This window comes from Aotus nancymaae, unplaced genomic scaffold, assembly GCF_030222135.1.
Source record: "Aotus nancymaae isolate 86718 unplaced genomic scaffold, 86718_ANA_hifiasm-v0.15.2.pri h1tg000007l, whole genome shotgun sequence".
Lineage (NCBI taxonomy): Eukaryota > Metazoa > Chordata > Mammalia > Primates > Aotidae > Aotus > Aotus nancymaae.
The window spans coordinates 5,867,459-5,884,092 of record NW_026988418.1 but is presented as its reverse complement, the minus strand read 5'-3'; the positions used below and the strand labels follow the sequence as shown (position 1 = coordinate 5,884,092).

At 43.5% G+C, this 16,634-nt stretch overlaps 1 protein-coding gene across 1 annotated transcript in view; it reads right to left on the bottom strand.

Moving 5' to 3' along the window:
- Positions 1-1,100: 1,100 nt before the first annotated feature.
- RIMKLA (ribosomal modification protein rimK like family member A) overlaps positions 1,101-16,634 on the bottom strand; it is a 36,556-nt gene continuing 21,022 nt past the window's right edge. The window contains exons 3-5 of the mRNA XM_012434880.3: positions 15,013-15,099; positions 7,937-8,140; positions 1,101-3,561 (exon numbers count right to left, since the gene is read on the bottom strand). Of these exons, the coding sequence (XP_012290303.1) occupies positions 3,071-3,561; positions 7,937-8,140; positions 15,013-15,099 (782 nt within the window). The 3' untranslated portion in view covers positions 1,101-3,070. The remainder of the gene's footprint in view (positions 3,562-7,936; positions 8,141-15,012; positions 15,100-16,634) is intronic.

Below are 16,634 nucleotides of genomic sequence, written 5' to 3'. Positions count from 1 at the left end.
TCTGAGATCCTAAAGACCTAAAGCGCCAAATCCTCATTCTGGCAACCCCATACCCGATCAGAAAAACAGCATGAAGACATTTTTCCCAAGTGCAGAATCATGTATATTCTGAGTGACTGAGCCATTGGCATTGAAGTTTTTTACCAGTTTCAAGATGCTACCACCAGATAATGGAAGACCATATACAGACACTGCAATCTATGTTACATAAGGAAGACTTCGTTAGTTGGTATACGAGAGTGGAGAGTTTCAGGTTACATACGATAAATCCAGAAGGCTGTTTGAATACACAAAGAGCCTTATTCCTTTCAGATCTTAAGTTTCCCTTGCTGGAAGTGAGGCCTCTGAGAAGTTGCATTCCTTTCTCAGGGCCCCTACCACTGTTTAGTGTGCTAATGCCAAGAATTCATGGCCTTTTCCTTTCTTAAGGAGTGATGGGAAACTGTTATAAAATCAGATGTGGGAGGTGTTCTACTACTATTAACTTACATGCACCAGTCTCTTACTTCAGCCTCAAAGAGGTAAATGAGGCATTTTCTTTATCTGAATGAAACATGGAGACACAGAGTTCCTGTGATTGCACAAGGTCAACTGTTCAAGTGAAGAGCCAGAACCAGGCTCTGGCTCTGTACCCCATGTTCCTTCAGCAGGCCTGTGGCCAGCTGTGACAAGTATAGCCCGGCCACCTGGCTGAGGCTCGCAGAGCCCACAGCCAATGTGGTATGGGAAATCCTGGACTGGGGCTGGTTGTGGTCCAGCTGTGATCCAGCTTTCTCCACAGGGCTGGTGCCAGGCAATGAAGCCAATGACTACAGATGTCACTCACAGCTGGAAAATGGGCCTCCTTTGGCAAAGGAATCTGGAAGCTCTCTAGCTGCTCTGCTCAGGCTGGGGTCCTGAAGGCATCCTTTTAGATAAAGTGGGGAGAATAGATTCACACCAAACAGTGGAAATGAGGGAATGCAGCTTCCAGACGGTCATCACTTGGTTCAGAAGTTTGCACAGAAAGTGTAACCAATTCCAGTGAGAACAAACCTAAAGCTGTCCGTCTTTTAAAGCCGCCCTGAGTGGTAAAGATAAGGTACATGTCATAACCTATATAAAGGTGAAGTATTATCATTTTTCAACTGTACAAGACACATTACTAGGGTTACAGTCAGTGGCATGCACCTTATGTTGGACTGCATTTAAACTACAACTGTGTAGTGTGACATCTCCATTACATGGCACCAAACATTTGTCAATTGTACAACTATTACTTGGTGAGACCTGGTTTTAACTACAATACTTTAAAAACCAATTTCTATTTAAATGTGTTATGAAAAAATGCAATAGCTTAACTTTATACACATTTTACATTTATGGCAGAGTAAGTACAGTAATATCTGCACCCAAATGGGTAGTGTTGCCTTCGAAGTAGTCACCTTGGGAAGATGTATGTTTATTCCAGTGAAGCTAACCTTACATAGAACATTTCTAGAACCCTCTTTAGAAACTGTCAACTTGTAAGGGTCTTCAGTGTTGGTAAATCTTTGTCCTTTAAGGGTAGATCTATTTCTTGAGGAATTATTTTTTTTAACAGCTAAGGAGCATTAGAAAATAAGTCTGCTAAATAAAATGGATGATGAAGCTCAGGATTACCTTGGTGGGCAGGAGGAAGGGTTGGATAAAACACAAGGTCTGACTATAAAGTTGTGAGGCCTCTTGACTTGCATGGCTTCAAAGGTAATCCCAAAGAGGAACCCTAAGTGTTCTTGGCGCATGCAACATCAAGGAAGTAACTCCAATTATGCTAACTCTTGAGTGCATATCTTCTAGTGTATTTGGTTAAAAAGGTAGCTTTGCTCACATTCAGTCATACTTCATATAAGCAGAAATGGTAAACTCCATCTCTGTGATTTCTCCCACGGGAAAGATCTCATCTACTGCTTAATTAAAATGAAAAGCACTTGGTGTCATGTCTACATTAGCCCCCTCAAAATGTGCAATGATACCTGAGTCTTCCCAGTTTGGAAAAGTGGGCAAGGACAGGTGTCTGGATCCTAGATTAAAGTAGAATTTCAAGGGGATTGGAGTGTTTCCAATGGCTCCCATCTACTCATATACCCACTCATACAAGGAAACCTCCTACAGCTAAGCAGTACACAAAGTTCCAGGAGAGGAGGGGAAGAAAGATGATTTCCAAGTTGCTTTCTATGGTTAAAACCCACTGGCTTCTGGATGACAAGTGAACAGAGTCCATTGAAAAAGAAAGTCCATGGTGTTAGATTCTAGTGCACGCTTAAGAAATAAAGTGTGTGGCCACTAGCTCATTGAAGTGCATTTCCAGCTGAGGCCAAAGGCAGCAAAGGTGCAAGAAGCTGCTGGAGCTGATATTAGTTGAAGCAGGGTCTATAAATTCAGAGTGGCAAAGCAATTTGTAGAAAGGCCCAGTTACAAAGCAGGACATTTGCCAACCTGTGAAGTCAAAGAATGTTCAATCTCACTTTCTACAAAGCGCTTCATTGAAAATGCTAATGAGGAAGCTCCCTAAAACACCATATCCTGAGTGTCAGAGAAATAGGGTCAAGATGGTGATTGATGGGGAGCAGATATCGATCCTCTAATAAGTGTTTGAACTGTGCATTTTCCAAGCATCACACACACACTTAGTGAAGAACGTATTACTGCAGTCACATTCTACCTTGTCTGCACATGCTTCCATCCCGTGGTTGCTTTTGAGCACATATTTCCAAGAGCCATTTGGAGTTAATGGATTCTACTGCTAAAAGTCAGAAGCAGCAGCAGCAGTCAGGGCCTTAAAGTCAGCCGTAATAGCCACGTGCTCACGGCAGACACCAGTCTCCTATTGATCAGTCGGGATGTTGTTCTTGGTGAGTTTTTATATTTGTCTTTGTAAAAACCACAAAGCTAGGCCATTTGCTTAAATCATCATTAGAAAAAATGCTGAGTGCCCAGATGGGATTTCTAGTTTCTGTGCAAATGAAATCACATTAGTCCAGATTTTATTCACTCAAAACTACTAGGGAAGCGGTAGGATTTGGTTTAAATGCTGCCAAAAAGCAGGAATTCACTTAAGTTTTAATTCAGAAGCAATCCTGTTGTTAATGTTGTAGCCAGGTTCGGGCAGCATGGAGGGTGGGGCCCCCATTGTGCTTGCTGAGGAATCCCGGATCTCTCCCAGTTCAGGCTCACTTTCGCTAGAGGTAGACCCACTGTTGATGGTATAGACACTCTCTGCAACTCCCTGAGCTGAAGCACAGCCGTCTGGCTCGTTCTTCTCCCTCGGACTCGACAGTCCTGGGAGGACAGCCATCTTCCCAGTCTGCCTATTTGGCAGCAAGGACATGGTATAGTCTGCAATGATCCCACCCACATCTAAGTTGCACGCCTGGTCAAAGGCGAGGAAGCCGACATTAGCGTTTGCCTCACACACCACAAAGGAGCCATCGTCCATGATAAGCAGATCAATGCCGCAGAAGTCCATGCCTAGGATGTTGGACACCTGAATGGCTAACTGCTTGCCTTGTTCTGTCAGCGGGCACATGACGCCTACGCCACCTGTGGGGAAAGCACAGGGGTGTAAAGGTGACAACTGAGAAGTCAAATGACTCTTCAAAGAAGGGACAGGGGTCTGCCCAGGAGGGGCAGACAGACAGGCTCGATCATTAATTGCAAAAGGTCTGGACGGAAATCAGTACCCGCTTTGGGAAAACAATACAGTCATTTTTTTTTTTTTTTGAGACGGAGTGTCACTTTGTCCCCTAGGCTGGAGTGCAGTGGTGCGGTCTCGGCTCACTGTGATCTCCACCTTCTGGGTTCAAGCAATTCTCCTGCCTCAGTCTCTCGAATAGCTGGGACAACAGGCGCCCGCCACCACGCCTGGCTAATTTTTTTGTATTTTTAGTAGACATGGGTTTCACCATATTGGTTACACTGGTCTCAAACTCCTCACCTCAGGCAATCCACCCACCTCCGCCTCCCAAAGTGCTGGGATTACAGGCTTGAGCCACCATGCCTGGCCTATGATCATTTTTTATCTAGTCTTAAAAATGTCAATTTCCTCTGACCCAGCCATCCCACTATCAAGGGAATAATCTTATGTATGGGGGAGAAAAAGCTTTATGCACAAAGATGTTGATGGCAGTATTATTTAAAATACAAATCATAGAACCAGGTACATGATGGGCACTCAATAAACATTCAACAAATATTGAATGAAGAAATACAATAGAGAAAAACAGTGTATTTTACATCCATTAATAATAATGCCAGCTGGGTACAGTGACTCATGCCTGTAATCTCAGCATTTTGGTAGGCTGAGGTGAGAGGACTGCTTGAGGCCAAGAGTTTGGACTAGCCTGGGCATCATAGAGAGACCCCATCTCTACAAAAAATAAAAATAAAAATAGGTGGGTATGGTGGTTTGCTGTAGGGTTCCTCCCACCCCAGCCTCCTAAGTAGCTGCAGTCCCAGCTACAGTCCGAGCTACTTGGGAGGTTGGGGTGGGAGGAACCCTAGAGCCCAGGAGTTTGAGGCCACAGTGAGCCATGATCATGCCACTGCACACCAGCCTGTTTCACAGAGTGAAACTCTTTTTCAAAAATAAAAATAAATAATAGTGCCCACAGAGAGCTTGTAATCACATGGGAAAACAGGGGATTTAAGACTCTACAGTATGGCTGGGCGCAATGGCTCACGCCTGTAATCCCAGCACTTTGGGAGGCTGAGGTGGGCAGATCACCTAAGGCCAGGAGTTCTACACCAGACTGATCAACATGGAGAAACCCTGTCTCTACTAAAAATACAAAATTAGCCAGGCATGGTGACGAATGCCTGTAATCCCAGCTACTCCGGAGGCTGAGGCAGGAGAATCACTTGAACCCAAGAGGCAGAGGTTGCAGTGAGCCAAGATCGCACCATTGCACTCCAGCCTAGGCAACAAGAGCAAAACTCCGTCTAAAAAAAAAAAGGCAAAAAGAGATTTCTCAGAAGAAAAGACTGTAAGTTACACCAAAATATTAACAGTTGTTTTCTCTAAATGGTGGGGATGATAAATATCTTTTTCATTTGACTTTGCTGTGTTTTCCAAAAAAATTTTTTTTGGACAGTCTTGCTCTGCTTGCCCTGTCACTCAAGGCTGGAGTGCAATGGCACAGTCTTGACTCACTGCAACCTCCACATCCTGGGTTCAAGCGATTCTCCTCCTGCCTCAGCCTCCTGAGTAGCTGGGATTACAGGCGCCCACCACGACACCTGACTAATTGTTATATTTTTAGTAGAGACAGGGTTTCACCATGTTGGACAGGCTAATTTCAAACTCCTGACCTCAGGTGATCCGCCCACCTTGGCCTCCCAAAGTGCTTGGATTTCAAGTGTGAACCACCGCGCCCGGCCATATTTTCCAAATTTGCTACACTGAGAATGTATTCCTCTTAAGAATAGAACAAATAAAATTAACTTATTGATTTTTAAGGAGAGAGAGATGGCTCCTTCTGCCATCTTTCTGCGCTACCATAATGGTGCATGTCAATGCCCTGGCTGATACTCTCGAGAGCATCACCAATGCCGAAAAGAGAGACAAACGCCAGGTTCTTATTAGGCCATGCTCCAAAGTCATCATCTGGTTTCTAACTGTGATGACAAAGCACAGTTATGCTGGCAAATCTGAAATCACTGATGATCACAGAGCTGGGAAAACTGTTGTGAACCTCATAGGCAGGTTAAACAAGGGTGGAGTGAACAAACCCTGTCTGATGTGCTACCTGAAGATCTAGAAAAATGGCAGAATAATCTGCTCCCATCCCATCAGTTTGGTTTCACTGTACTGACAACCTCAGCTGGCATCACGGCCATCATGGCCTGTGAAGAAGTAAGATGAAAACACACAGGTGGGAAAATCCCAGGATTCTTTTACTAGGGATGTAATACATATTAATATTTATAAGTAAAATGCCTTAATGGACCGGAAAAAAAAAAGAAGAGAGAGAGAGAGACAGAGACGGAAAGGACTGAGACAAAATTCTGTACAAAGGACAGAGAGACTGATTGCCCTTACTGATTGCCCTAGCTAAAAAGCTAGGACTTCAGATTTAATTGTCTCCAGTTAGCCTCCTTGGAAAGATTTAAGAATTGTATTCTTAGGTCCAATAACTAGTGTTTTTTCCTTAACACTGTTCCTTCCCACCTATGACACTGTATCTAAAAAAGGCTATAAAACTGTTTTAAAATGGCTCACCAAGAAAAGTAACATGGATAAATTATAAAACCACATGATTACTAATGAATGGATTTTGTAAGGTAACTAAAAAAGTAAAAATAACACACACAGTTCAATACTGTGGCACTAAATATGATTATCATTAAAATGGGCTGGGCATGGTGGCTCACACCTATAATCCCAGTACTTTGGGAGGCCGAGCGGGGTGGATCTCTTGAGGCTAGCCTGGCCCACATGATGAAACCCTGTCTCTACTAAAAATACAAAAATCAGCCAGGTGTGGTGGTACACGCCTATAATACCAGTTACTCAGGTGGCTGAGACATCAGAATCACTTGAACCAGGGAGGTGGAGGTTACAGTGAGCCAGGATCATGCCACTGCATTCTAGCCTGGGCAACAGAGCAAGACTGTCTCAAAAAAAAAAAAAAAGAAAGAAAAGAAAAAGAAAAAAGAAAAGGAGATAACATGTAAGGTACTTAGTAGTGTGTCAACTTGAATCTAGCATTTGACTCCATCACACCACTTTATCACAGTATCTTACAATTATTATTATTATTATTATTATTTTAAGAGATAGGGTCTCACTCTGTTGCCCAAACTGGAGTGCTATGGTGCAATCATAGCTCACTGCAGCCTCAAACTCCTAGGCTCAAAGGATCCTCTCACATCAGCTTCCTGGTACTACAGGCTTGGCTAACTTTAATACAATTTTCTGTAGAGACAGGGGTCTCGCTTTGTTGTCCAGGCTGGTCTCAAACTCCTGGCTTTAAGTGATCTTCCTGCCTTGGCTTTCCAAAACGCCGGGATTGCAGGCATAAGCCACCACACGTGACCCATATGTCTTCTTTATGGGATCACATGCTACCTGAGGGCAAGGGCTCTCATAATCTCTACACTCTCGACATCTATCATAGAGTCTGTTCCTGGAAATGCCCGATGACTATCAATTAAAGAAGTGCCAGATAGCATCTAAGCCTCTTTATCAGTCACTGAACTTGGAATATTCTTCTGGTGATTTAGAAAATCTAGCAATTTAGGAAATCAAACTAGCGATTGTGATTTTTTTCCTATTACCAACATATAAACTCATTCAATGAGGCTGACAATAATTTTCTGCGATGGGGACAAGAACTTATATTCCTCTTGGAATATCTCCATTCAGCACAACAGAAAACAAACACTATCAACAGGTTAATGGGATGTGTTTATGCATGCAACCAAAGCATAAACTGTAGCTTTCTAATAGCATCATACAAAAAAGGAAAACATTTTCTGTTAAAATATAAAAGGAAAATATGATATTTCTCCTGTCATTACTTTAGTTTAGACTCATTATTTTTTGCCTGAGTTGTTGCAACAGCTTCAAAACTCACCTCCCTACCTCCCAGCTTAAGCCTTTGCTCCATCCTTTACCCAAATGGGAGTTTTTCTCCAGTGTCGGTCTTCATGTCACTCTCTGTTTTAAGTGTTAACACCTAGAGGAGAGAGTTCAGTCCTCCATGTCCTAATACTCTTTGCCTGACCTCTGCTGCAGCACTTACACTCATATGCTCCTCTCCTGGACTGCTTGCTGCCACAGGAAAGGGTTTGTTCCTCATTCTCATCTATGAGATCCTGTTGTCTAGCAGAGGGTCTGACAAGACAGTAGGGATTGATACACATTTGCTGAATGGGTCCAAACACCCTAATAATGCCCTGCGCTTTTATATCTTACCGAGAGAGCAGTTGCTCTGCATCCGTCCGTCAGTGGAACAGCGAAGCATAGAGCCTATGACCTGGCCCCCTACCACCACCACCCGGATGTCCTTTCCATGGGACTCCTTCACATACTTCTGGAACAGGTAGGGCACATCATGGCGGATCAGATGGCAGATGTCAGAGAGGTGATGTTTATCTCTTGCCAGAAAAACAGCTTTTCCTTTAAGAAGAAAGACAAAGAGTGAGACGAGGAGTTAGAGAAGCCTCTGGACACTGTTCTTGCCATTTGGCCTCCTTGTCCATAAAGTCATCAGTTCTCTCTGAACTTGCCTCCCTTTGATCCCTTCTATTTCTCTGCTAGACTTTTGCTGCCTTTTTTTTTTTTTTTTTTTTTTTTTTTTTTGAGACGGAGTCTCACTCTGTCACCCAGGCTGAAGTGCAGAGGCATGATCTTGGCTCACTGCAACTGCCTCCTGGGTTCAGGTGATTCTCCTGCCTCAGCCTTCTGAGTAGATGGAATTACAGGCACCCACCACCATGCCCAGGTAAGTTTTGTATTTTTTGTAGAGACAGGGTTTCACTACATTGGTCAGGATGGTCTCAATCTCCTGACCTTGTGACCCACCCGTCTCAGCCTTCCAAAGTGCTGGGATTACAGGCATGAGCCACCACACCCAGCCTGACTTTTGCTTCTTATCAAATGACCAATGAACCTTACTTTCCCTTAACTTTCCTCAGGTCGTAATACCCTTTCCCTTTACTATTACTCTTTTTGAAATGATATAATGATATATTCCAGAAACACAAAGAAAGAGCCAAAATAGAATCCCAAGGATCTAATCAATTCAGTTCCAAAAACAGTTAATTAGCATCTCCCATCACCCCCCAGGATGCTGAGTAGGCAGGGTCCACATCTAACTAATTGTTAAAAAATTCCCCAAACCTAACACTGGGCTATATGCACAGGGAAGATGTCAATTAATGTTTGTAGAATGGCAGGGTCCACATCCAACTAATTGTTAAAAAATTCCCCAAACCTAACACTGGGCTATATGCACAGGGAAGATGTCAATTAATGTTTGTAGAACATAATTTATTGAACATACTTTAGAGAAATTCCAAGTCTGGATGGAGAGAGATTGAAAAAAAAGGTAGCACAGCGTGATATAACATCAAGAGAGGTCTATGCATAATTCTTTGGGAGCTCAAAGGAGGGAACCACTGATAGGCATCCTTCCCTTTAGACATAAAGTTATTATTTGGCTACACCATTTAATTCTGAAAGGAATGGCCTATGCCTCTCGAAAGAGATTCTGCAAGAGATTTCTGCAGAGGCAAAAAGCATTCCTTCTTGATTCTGAATTCTTTTTTTTTTTTTAGATGGAGTCTTGCTCTGTTGCCCAGGGTAGACTATAGTTGGCGCAATCTCAGCTCACTGCAACCTCTGTCTCCTAGGTTCAAGTGATTCTCCTGCCTCAGCTTCCCGAGTAGCTGGGATTACAGGTGCCCACCACTGTGCCAGGCTAATTTCTGTATTTTTAGTAGGGACGGGGTTTCACCATCTTGGCCAGACTGGTCTTGAACTCTTGATCTCATGATCCACCGGCCTCAGCTTCCCAAAGTGCTGGGATTACAGGCGTGAGCCACTGCACCCGGCCTAAATTCTTTCCGTTCAAATCGCCTACACTTTTGTAATTATTTAGCATCAGCTTTTATTTTTTTTTTTAAGACAGTCTTGCTCTGTCACCCAGGCTGGAGTGCAGTGGTGTGATCTTGGCTCACTGCAACCTCTGCCTCCCGGGTTAAAGCAATCCTCCTGCCTCAGCCTCTAAAGTAGCTGGGATTACAGGCATGCACCACCACACCTGGCTAATTTTTATATTTTTTAGTAGAGACAGAGTTTCACCATGTCAGCTAGCTGGTCTCAAATTCCTGGCCTCAAGTGATCTGCCTGTCTCAGCCTCCCAAACTGCTGGGATTACAGGTATGAGTCACCATGCCCATCCAACATTGGCTTTTCCATTGGTATATTAGCTAACATTAGCTAATATACCAATTGTATTATATTAGACCTGAGCAGATGTTCTGATAAATTTGCTCTGCAAAGCTGACATGAGTATGCCTATTCTGAGCATTCTTTGCAGCAAATATGGAATAAAGTGATGGTTTTCCTAAGCTTTGTGTCACCATCTTACAAGGAGTGGAACTCTTCTGAAGTCCTAATAAAAAGACCAGTCCCTAGTGTTACATACAACTGAAAAGTAACCTCCAAAACGTGTTATAACCAGGAAGCAATCATTTCCAAGATGACTGGACCCTAGATATCCGACAGAGCTAGAGGAGTAGGGACACATGATCTGAAGATGTCCATGTGGCAGGTGACAGAAGGGTGTGCAGATAAGTGGGCATCAGTGTCAGGGAAGCTGGAGAGGGCCTAGCAAGGGGCACAGGAGGAAAATGGAGAGGCCCCAGTAAGTGTGCACGATGCAGCATCAGTGTTACCCGTCTTCAATCAATGACTGTGGGGCAAACAGGTACACATCTGATGCCAGGAGATATGGCTTCTGGCAACAGATGGCTGGGATTCAGGTATATGCACTGGAGTTCTCTGGACATTAAGTAGGATTTTCAGCAGAGATGGGGGCTAGAGATAGGAACTGGGTTTCTTGGTTTCTGGTACAGAAGTTCTAATACGGGGCTCAGTGTGCAGTTAATAAAGGAGCTACAGTTTTAAGTCAAGAAGGAAAAAAGGAGAGAAAGGTAGTAAGATTGGTTAATAATGTACTAAGTGCCAAGCACTTTGATTTTTTATTATTTCACCTATACTTCATGCTAGCCCTAGGAAGCTATTACGACAAGGATGGTTAATCCCATTTGAGAGAAAAAGGGTCCAATTTCAAAACTTACTATAAAGTTACAGTAATCAAGACAGTGTGGCCTGGCATAAAGATAGAACTATATCAATGGAGTAAAATTGAAGGCCCAGAAATAAACCTTCACATACATGGTGAACTGATTTTTGGCAAGGGTTCCAACAACATTTAGTGGGAGAACAAACAGACTCTTCAACAAATAGTATTAGGAAAACTGTATATCCACATGCAAAAGAATAAAGTTGAACCCCTACCTCATACCATATATAAAAATTAACTCAAGGGGCCGGGCGCGGTGGCTCACGCCTGTAATCCCAGCACTTTGGGAGGCCGAGGCGGGTGGATCACGAGGTCAAGAGATCGAGACCATCCTGGTCAACATGGTGAAACCCCGTCTCTACTAAAAAAAAAAAATACAAAAAATTAGCTGGGCATGGTGGCGCGTGTCTGTAATCCCAGCTACTCAGGAGGCTGAGGCAGGAGAATTGCCTGAACCCAGGAGGCGGAGGTTGCGGTGAGCCAATATCGCGCCATTGCACTCCAGCCTGGGTAACAAGAGTGAAACTCCGTCTCAAAAAAAAAAATTAACTCAAAATGGATCAAAGACTCAAAGGAAAGGGCTAAAACTATAAAGCTTTTAGAAGGCAAAAAATGACATCAAAAGCACATGGAAGCAAAAAAAAGAAAAATAGACAAGTTAGACTTTCCAAAATAAAAAAACTTTTGTGCATCAAAGCTACTATATCAAGAAATGAAAAGACAACCTACAGAATGGGAAAAACATATTCAAACATGTTATTATATATCTAATAAGGACTTAGAATCGATATTATATGGCCAGGTGCAGTGGCTCACACCTGTAATCCCAGCACTTTGGGAGGCCGAGGTGGGTGGACGGCTTGAGTCCAGGAATTTGAGACCAGCCTGGGCAACATGACGAAATCTTGTCTCTACAAAAAATACAAAAATCAGCCAGTCATGGTGGCACATGCCTATAGTCCCAGATACCTGGGAGGCTGAGGCAGGAGGATTGTTTGAGCCCAAGATGCAGAGGTTGCAATAAGCCGAGATAGCACCATTGCAGTCCAGCGAGAGCCTGTCTCCAAAAAAAAAAAAACTACATTATACAAGAAACCTAAACTCAAAAATAAAAAGATTAAAAACCCCGTTAAAAAGTGGGCAAAGGGGACTGGGCGCGGTGGCTCAGGCCTGTAATCCCAGCACTTTGGGAGGCCAAGGCAGGTATATCACAAGGTCAGGAGTTCAAGATAGCCTGGCCAAGATGGTGAAACCCTAGCTCTACTAAAAATACAAAAAAATCAGCCAGGCATGGTGGCAGACGCCTGCAATCCCAGCTACTGGGGAGGCTGAGGCAAGAGAATCGCTTGAACCCGGCGGGTGGAGGTTGCAGTAAACCGAGATCGCGCCACTGTACTCCAGCCTGGGCAACAGAGAGACCCAATCTCCCAAAAAAAAAGAAAAAAAAAAGTGAACGAAGGATATGAAAAAAACATTCCTCCAAAGAACATATACAAATGGCCAACAAGCACATGAAAAGATGCCCAACACGATTAGTCTTTGGATAAATGCAAATTGAAACCTACGTACATACATAAAAAGTAACAAGTGATGGTGAGGATATGGAGAAACTGGAACCTTCAAACATTGCTGGTGGAAAAGTAAAATGACATAGCCATTATGAAAAACAATTTGGCAGTCCTCTAAAAGTTACACATAGAATTACTATATGACCTAGCAATTCCATGCCTAGGGATATATCCAAGAGAAATGGAAACGTGTGTTCACACAAACACTTGTACACAGATGTTCACAGCAGCATTATTCATAATAGTCATGAAGTGGAAACAATCCAAACGTCCACCAACTGATGAACATGTAAACCGTTGGTACAGCCGTACCACATATTGTTAAGTCACAAAAAGAGATAAACTAGTGTTACTTGCTACAACGTGGATGAACCTTGAAAACATCATGCTATGTAAGAAGTCATACACAAAAGTCCTCATACTGTATAAATGCACTTATATAAAATAGCCAAAACAGGCAAATCTGTAGTAACAAAGTATTACTAACAACAGATCAGTGGTTGCCAGGGACTGAGGGAGAGGCAATCGGGACTAACTACTACTAGGTATGAGGCTCCTTTTGGAAGTCATGGAAATGCTCTGAAATTAAGTAGTGGTAATAGTTGTAAAACAGTGAGTACACTAAAATCCACAGAATTTTACACTTTGCACTGGTAAATTTTTATGTGAATTATATTACCTTTTTTTTTTTTTTTTTTTTTTTTTTTTTGAGACGGAGTTTCGCTCTTGATACTCAGGCTGGAGCGCAATGGCGCGATCTCGGCTCACCGCAATCTCCGCCTCCTGGGTTCAGGCAATTCTCCTGCCTCAGCCTCCTGAGTAGCTGGGATTACAGACACGCGCCACCGTGCCCAGCTAATTTTTTGTATTAGTAGAGACGGGGTTTCACCATGTTGACCAAGATGGTCTCGATCTCTTGACCTCGTGATCCACCCGCCTCGGCCTCCCAAAGTGCTGGGATTACAGGCTTGAGCCACCGCGCCCGGCCACCTTTTTTTTAAATTTACAAAATATTATGTATTTTAATTTCCGTTTGCTGTCTGTCTTACCTTTCTACAACGTAAGCTCCTCGAGCGCAGGAACTTTTGTTCTTATCTGTATCCCCAAAGCCTGGAATAGTGCCTGGCATTTTGTAGACACTCAATAAATATTTGTATTTTATGTTATGTATATTTTACTATAGTAAAAAATAACTGGTTGAAAGGCTGGTTGAAATTGAGCTCAGTAGCATATCTGGATAGCACTAAGAGTCCCGCTTTGCTACCCAGGCTCCTTTCTCTGCTCCTCAACAGGACTCATCTACACTCAAAGTTGCTTTGCCTATCCCTGCTTCTGTGTGTTGCTCGCTCACTTCCTCCAGTTCAAATTCTACACTTCCATTTAAGTCTCCTTTTCTTCCACTGAAGACTTCATGGCAGAGTTGTCCCCTCCCTCCTGTAGGCTCAAACAGACCCCTAGACATACCTGCTATGGCAGTGATCACCGTGCAATGCAACTGTGTCTACTATCTACACACTTGAATTCCAAGAGAATAATGATTGGGTCTAGTTCTTTTTTTTTCGGGGGGAGACAAGGTCTTGCTCTGTTGCCTAGAATGGAGTACTGTCTACTTCATTTCTATTGCATAGTCCCTACACCATAGTAGTTGCTCACTACATATCTATTTAGGGTGACCTTCCCTCACTCCAGATGCCCAGAGCGTTTAAGCATGCTGCCTGGGTGTCCCGATGAAGCACCTGCTCATATACTGCAGGAGGACTGCTTTCTGCTGCTGATGTCCCTACTGCGTCCCTATGATGCACTGAGCACTGCAGTAAGCCTTACAGAGAAAGATGCTCTGGACCTGGTCCCCACCACTGAGCAGCTGGCAGTGTAGTAAAGGAAGCGGACATATAAACCTGTAACTGTTATAAAGTGTAGCACTCTGCTAGAGGCACATACAAAATGCTACGGAAACAAAAGAAAAGAGCAATTCATTTTGTCTGGAAGACAGGAAGGGAGATCAGGGATGTGTGTAGAAAAGAAATGACACCTGGAGCTGGCCTTAAAGGATGAGCAGAAATTGACCAGGTGAGCAGAGAAAGATGGCATTCTCAGCAAAGGGAAAAGAGCAGACGCTTAAGAGAGGAAAATGCATGGTCCACTTGGTGAATGAGAAATAGTCTGGAATGGATTATTAATGGTTCATGTGTCCACAGGAGGCTGCAAGGGAAGGCTGAGGCTTTTTGAGCAGGGCCTTCCATTTCGTGACGAGGAATATGGACTCTAATAGGCAGCACATGGTATTGGGAGGGTTTTTCAGTGACAGAGTGACAAGAATAGATCTATGTTTCAGAGAAATTACTTCAAAACAAAACAAAACAGAAAAGGCAGTGGCAGTGGAGTTAGGGAAACCGATCAGCATCAAGTCAGGAGTCGGCTGCAACAGTCCAAGGAAGAGATGAGCAGGATCTGATAAAAGCAAGAACAGAGGACAAAGAGGAAAGGATACTGCAAGCTCCTCAAAGGGGAGCTCCATTTTTCTAAGCAGTACTTGAGAAGTGTCTTGTCCAGGCAGAGCAGCAGCCCTAGTGGGCTGATTACCCAGGAAGCCCTGGAGAGGTGGCACTGACCCCGGTGGCCTCGTGTGCTCTTCACCACGACCGGGTAGCCCAGGGGTTCAGCTTCATCAATCATCTTTGAAAAGTCTTCATGCCCACCTGCCAAGAAAAGGTAAAAGTCAGTGAAGGTAAGGTTGATGGTCACCCCAGCCCTGCCCATCTGTAGGAATTCTTCTGAGGCCTCATCTCTCTCTCTAATTAAGGCCATTCAAACCCATTTGATTCAACAGACTCACATTATGCACCTGCAAGGTAAAAGTGGGAGCAGAGAGGTAAAGAAACCAACATTTAGCAGGTACCGTCTATGTGGTAAAGGCTTCACATGCTCTAGTCCATGTAATCCTTATATCATATAGACAGACACCTTACCCTTTACAATGGCTGTGGTAGGTGGAACCCCAAGATACCTGCTCCCTGGTGTACACACCTTGTATAATCCCCTCTTCTAAGTGTGGAAGGGACCAGTGACTATGTTGGGATATCATTCCTGTTATTTTGAATTTAACAGAAAGGGAGATGACCCCTGGTGAGCCTAACCTAATCAGATGAGTCCCTTAAAAAAAAAAAAAAAGGTGAAACGTCAGAGAGTCTCTTCTTCTGGCCTTGAAGGAGCAAACTGCCATGTTGTGGTGAAGGCCATGTGGCAGGGAGCGGAATGCAGCCTCTAGAGGAGAATGGTCCAACTGATGGCTAGCAAGGAAGTGGGGGACTCAGTCCCGCAACAGCAAGAAACTGAGTGCCAACAACCAGACAGCTTGGAAAAAGATCCCAAACTTCAGGTGAGACCACAGCCGCAGTTGACACCACGATTTCAGCCTACGGAGACCTAAGCAGAGAACCCAGCTATGCTGTGGCTAGACTTCTGACCTACAGAAACTACAAGATAATCAATGGGTATAATTTGAAGCTGCTCAGTTTTTAGAAGTTCGTTATGCAGCAATAGAAAAGAAACCAAGCCTGGGAATTTGTCTCACTCAAAATTAAGGTATGACTCTGAAGCCTGAACTGGCTCTACCATACTCCTATAAGCCTTATTTTAAAAAATGTGAATAATGATGTCCATGAAAATAGTTCTAAATTGTTTTATGAACTGAGTTCTTATATATACTATATCAAATATAATCTTTTCTTGATAACTTAGGGTCAATGTCATGAACATTATTGGCTGCACTATAATGCCCTGAGGGACTACCTCTGCCCTCCATTTAATGGTACCAAACTAGTGCACTTTCTAGTTTGGGAACCTGGTTTCTTTAATGGTTTGTCACATTCCTTGCTGTCAGATGTCAACTAATATGTCTCACTGCTGTCACTATAGAGCAGAAAAAAGCCTCTTTTCCTGCTTCTCTTTGCTGTGGGGTTAGAAAGGACAAAGCAACTTGTGAGATGATTTTTCCAGCACAGGGGAAACTAGGTTCCAGATGAGAGTCCGGTGGGCTTTCCCATTAAGTGAAAGAGGGAGGTTCAATGCTTGTTGGAATTCATGACACATATTTGGCCTGCTTAGAGGTCTTTTTTTTCACTTTCTAGTTCTAAAAAAATGTGCTGGATAGATGTGTTTTGTAGGTACACTGGGGTGCTAGTTTTCTCTTGCTGCTGTAACACATTACACCAACTTGGTGGTTCAAACAACA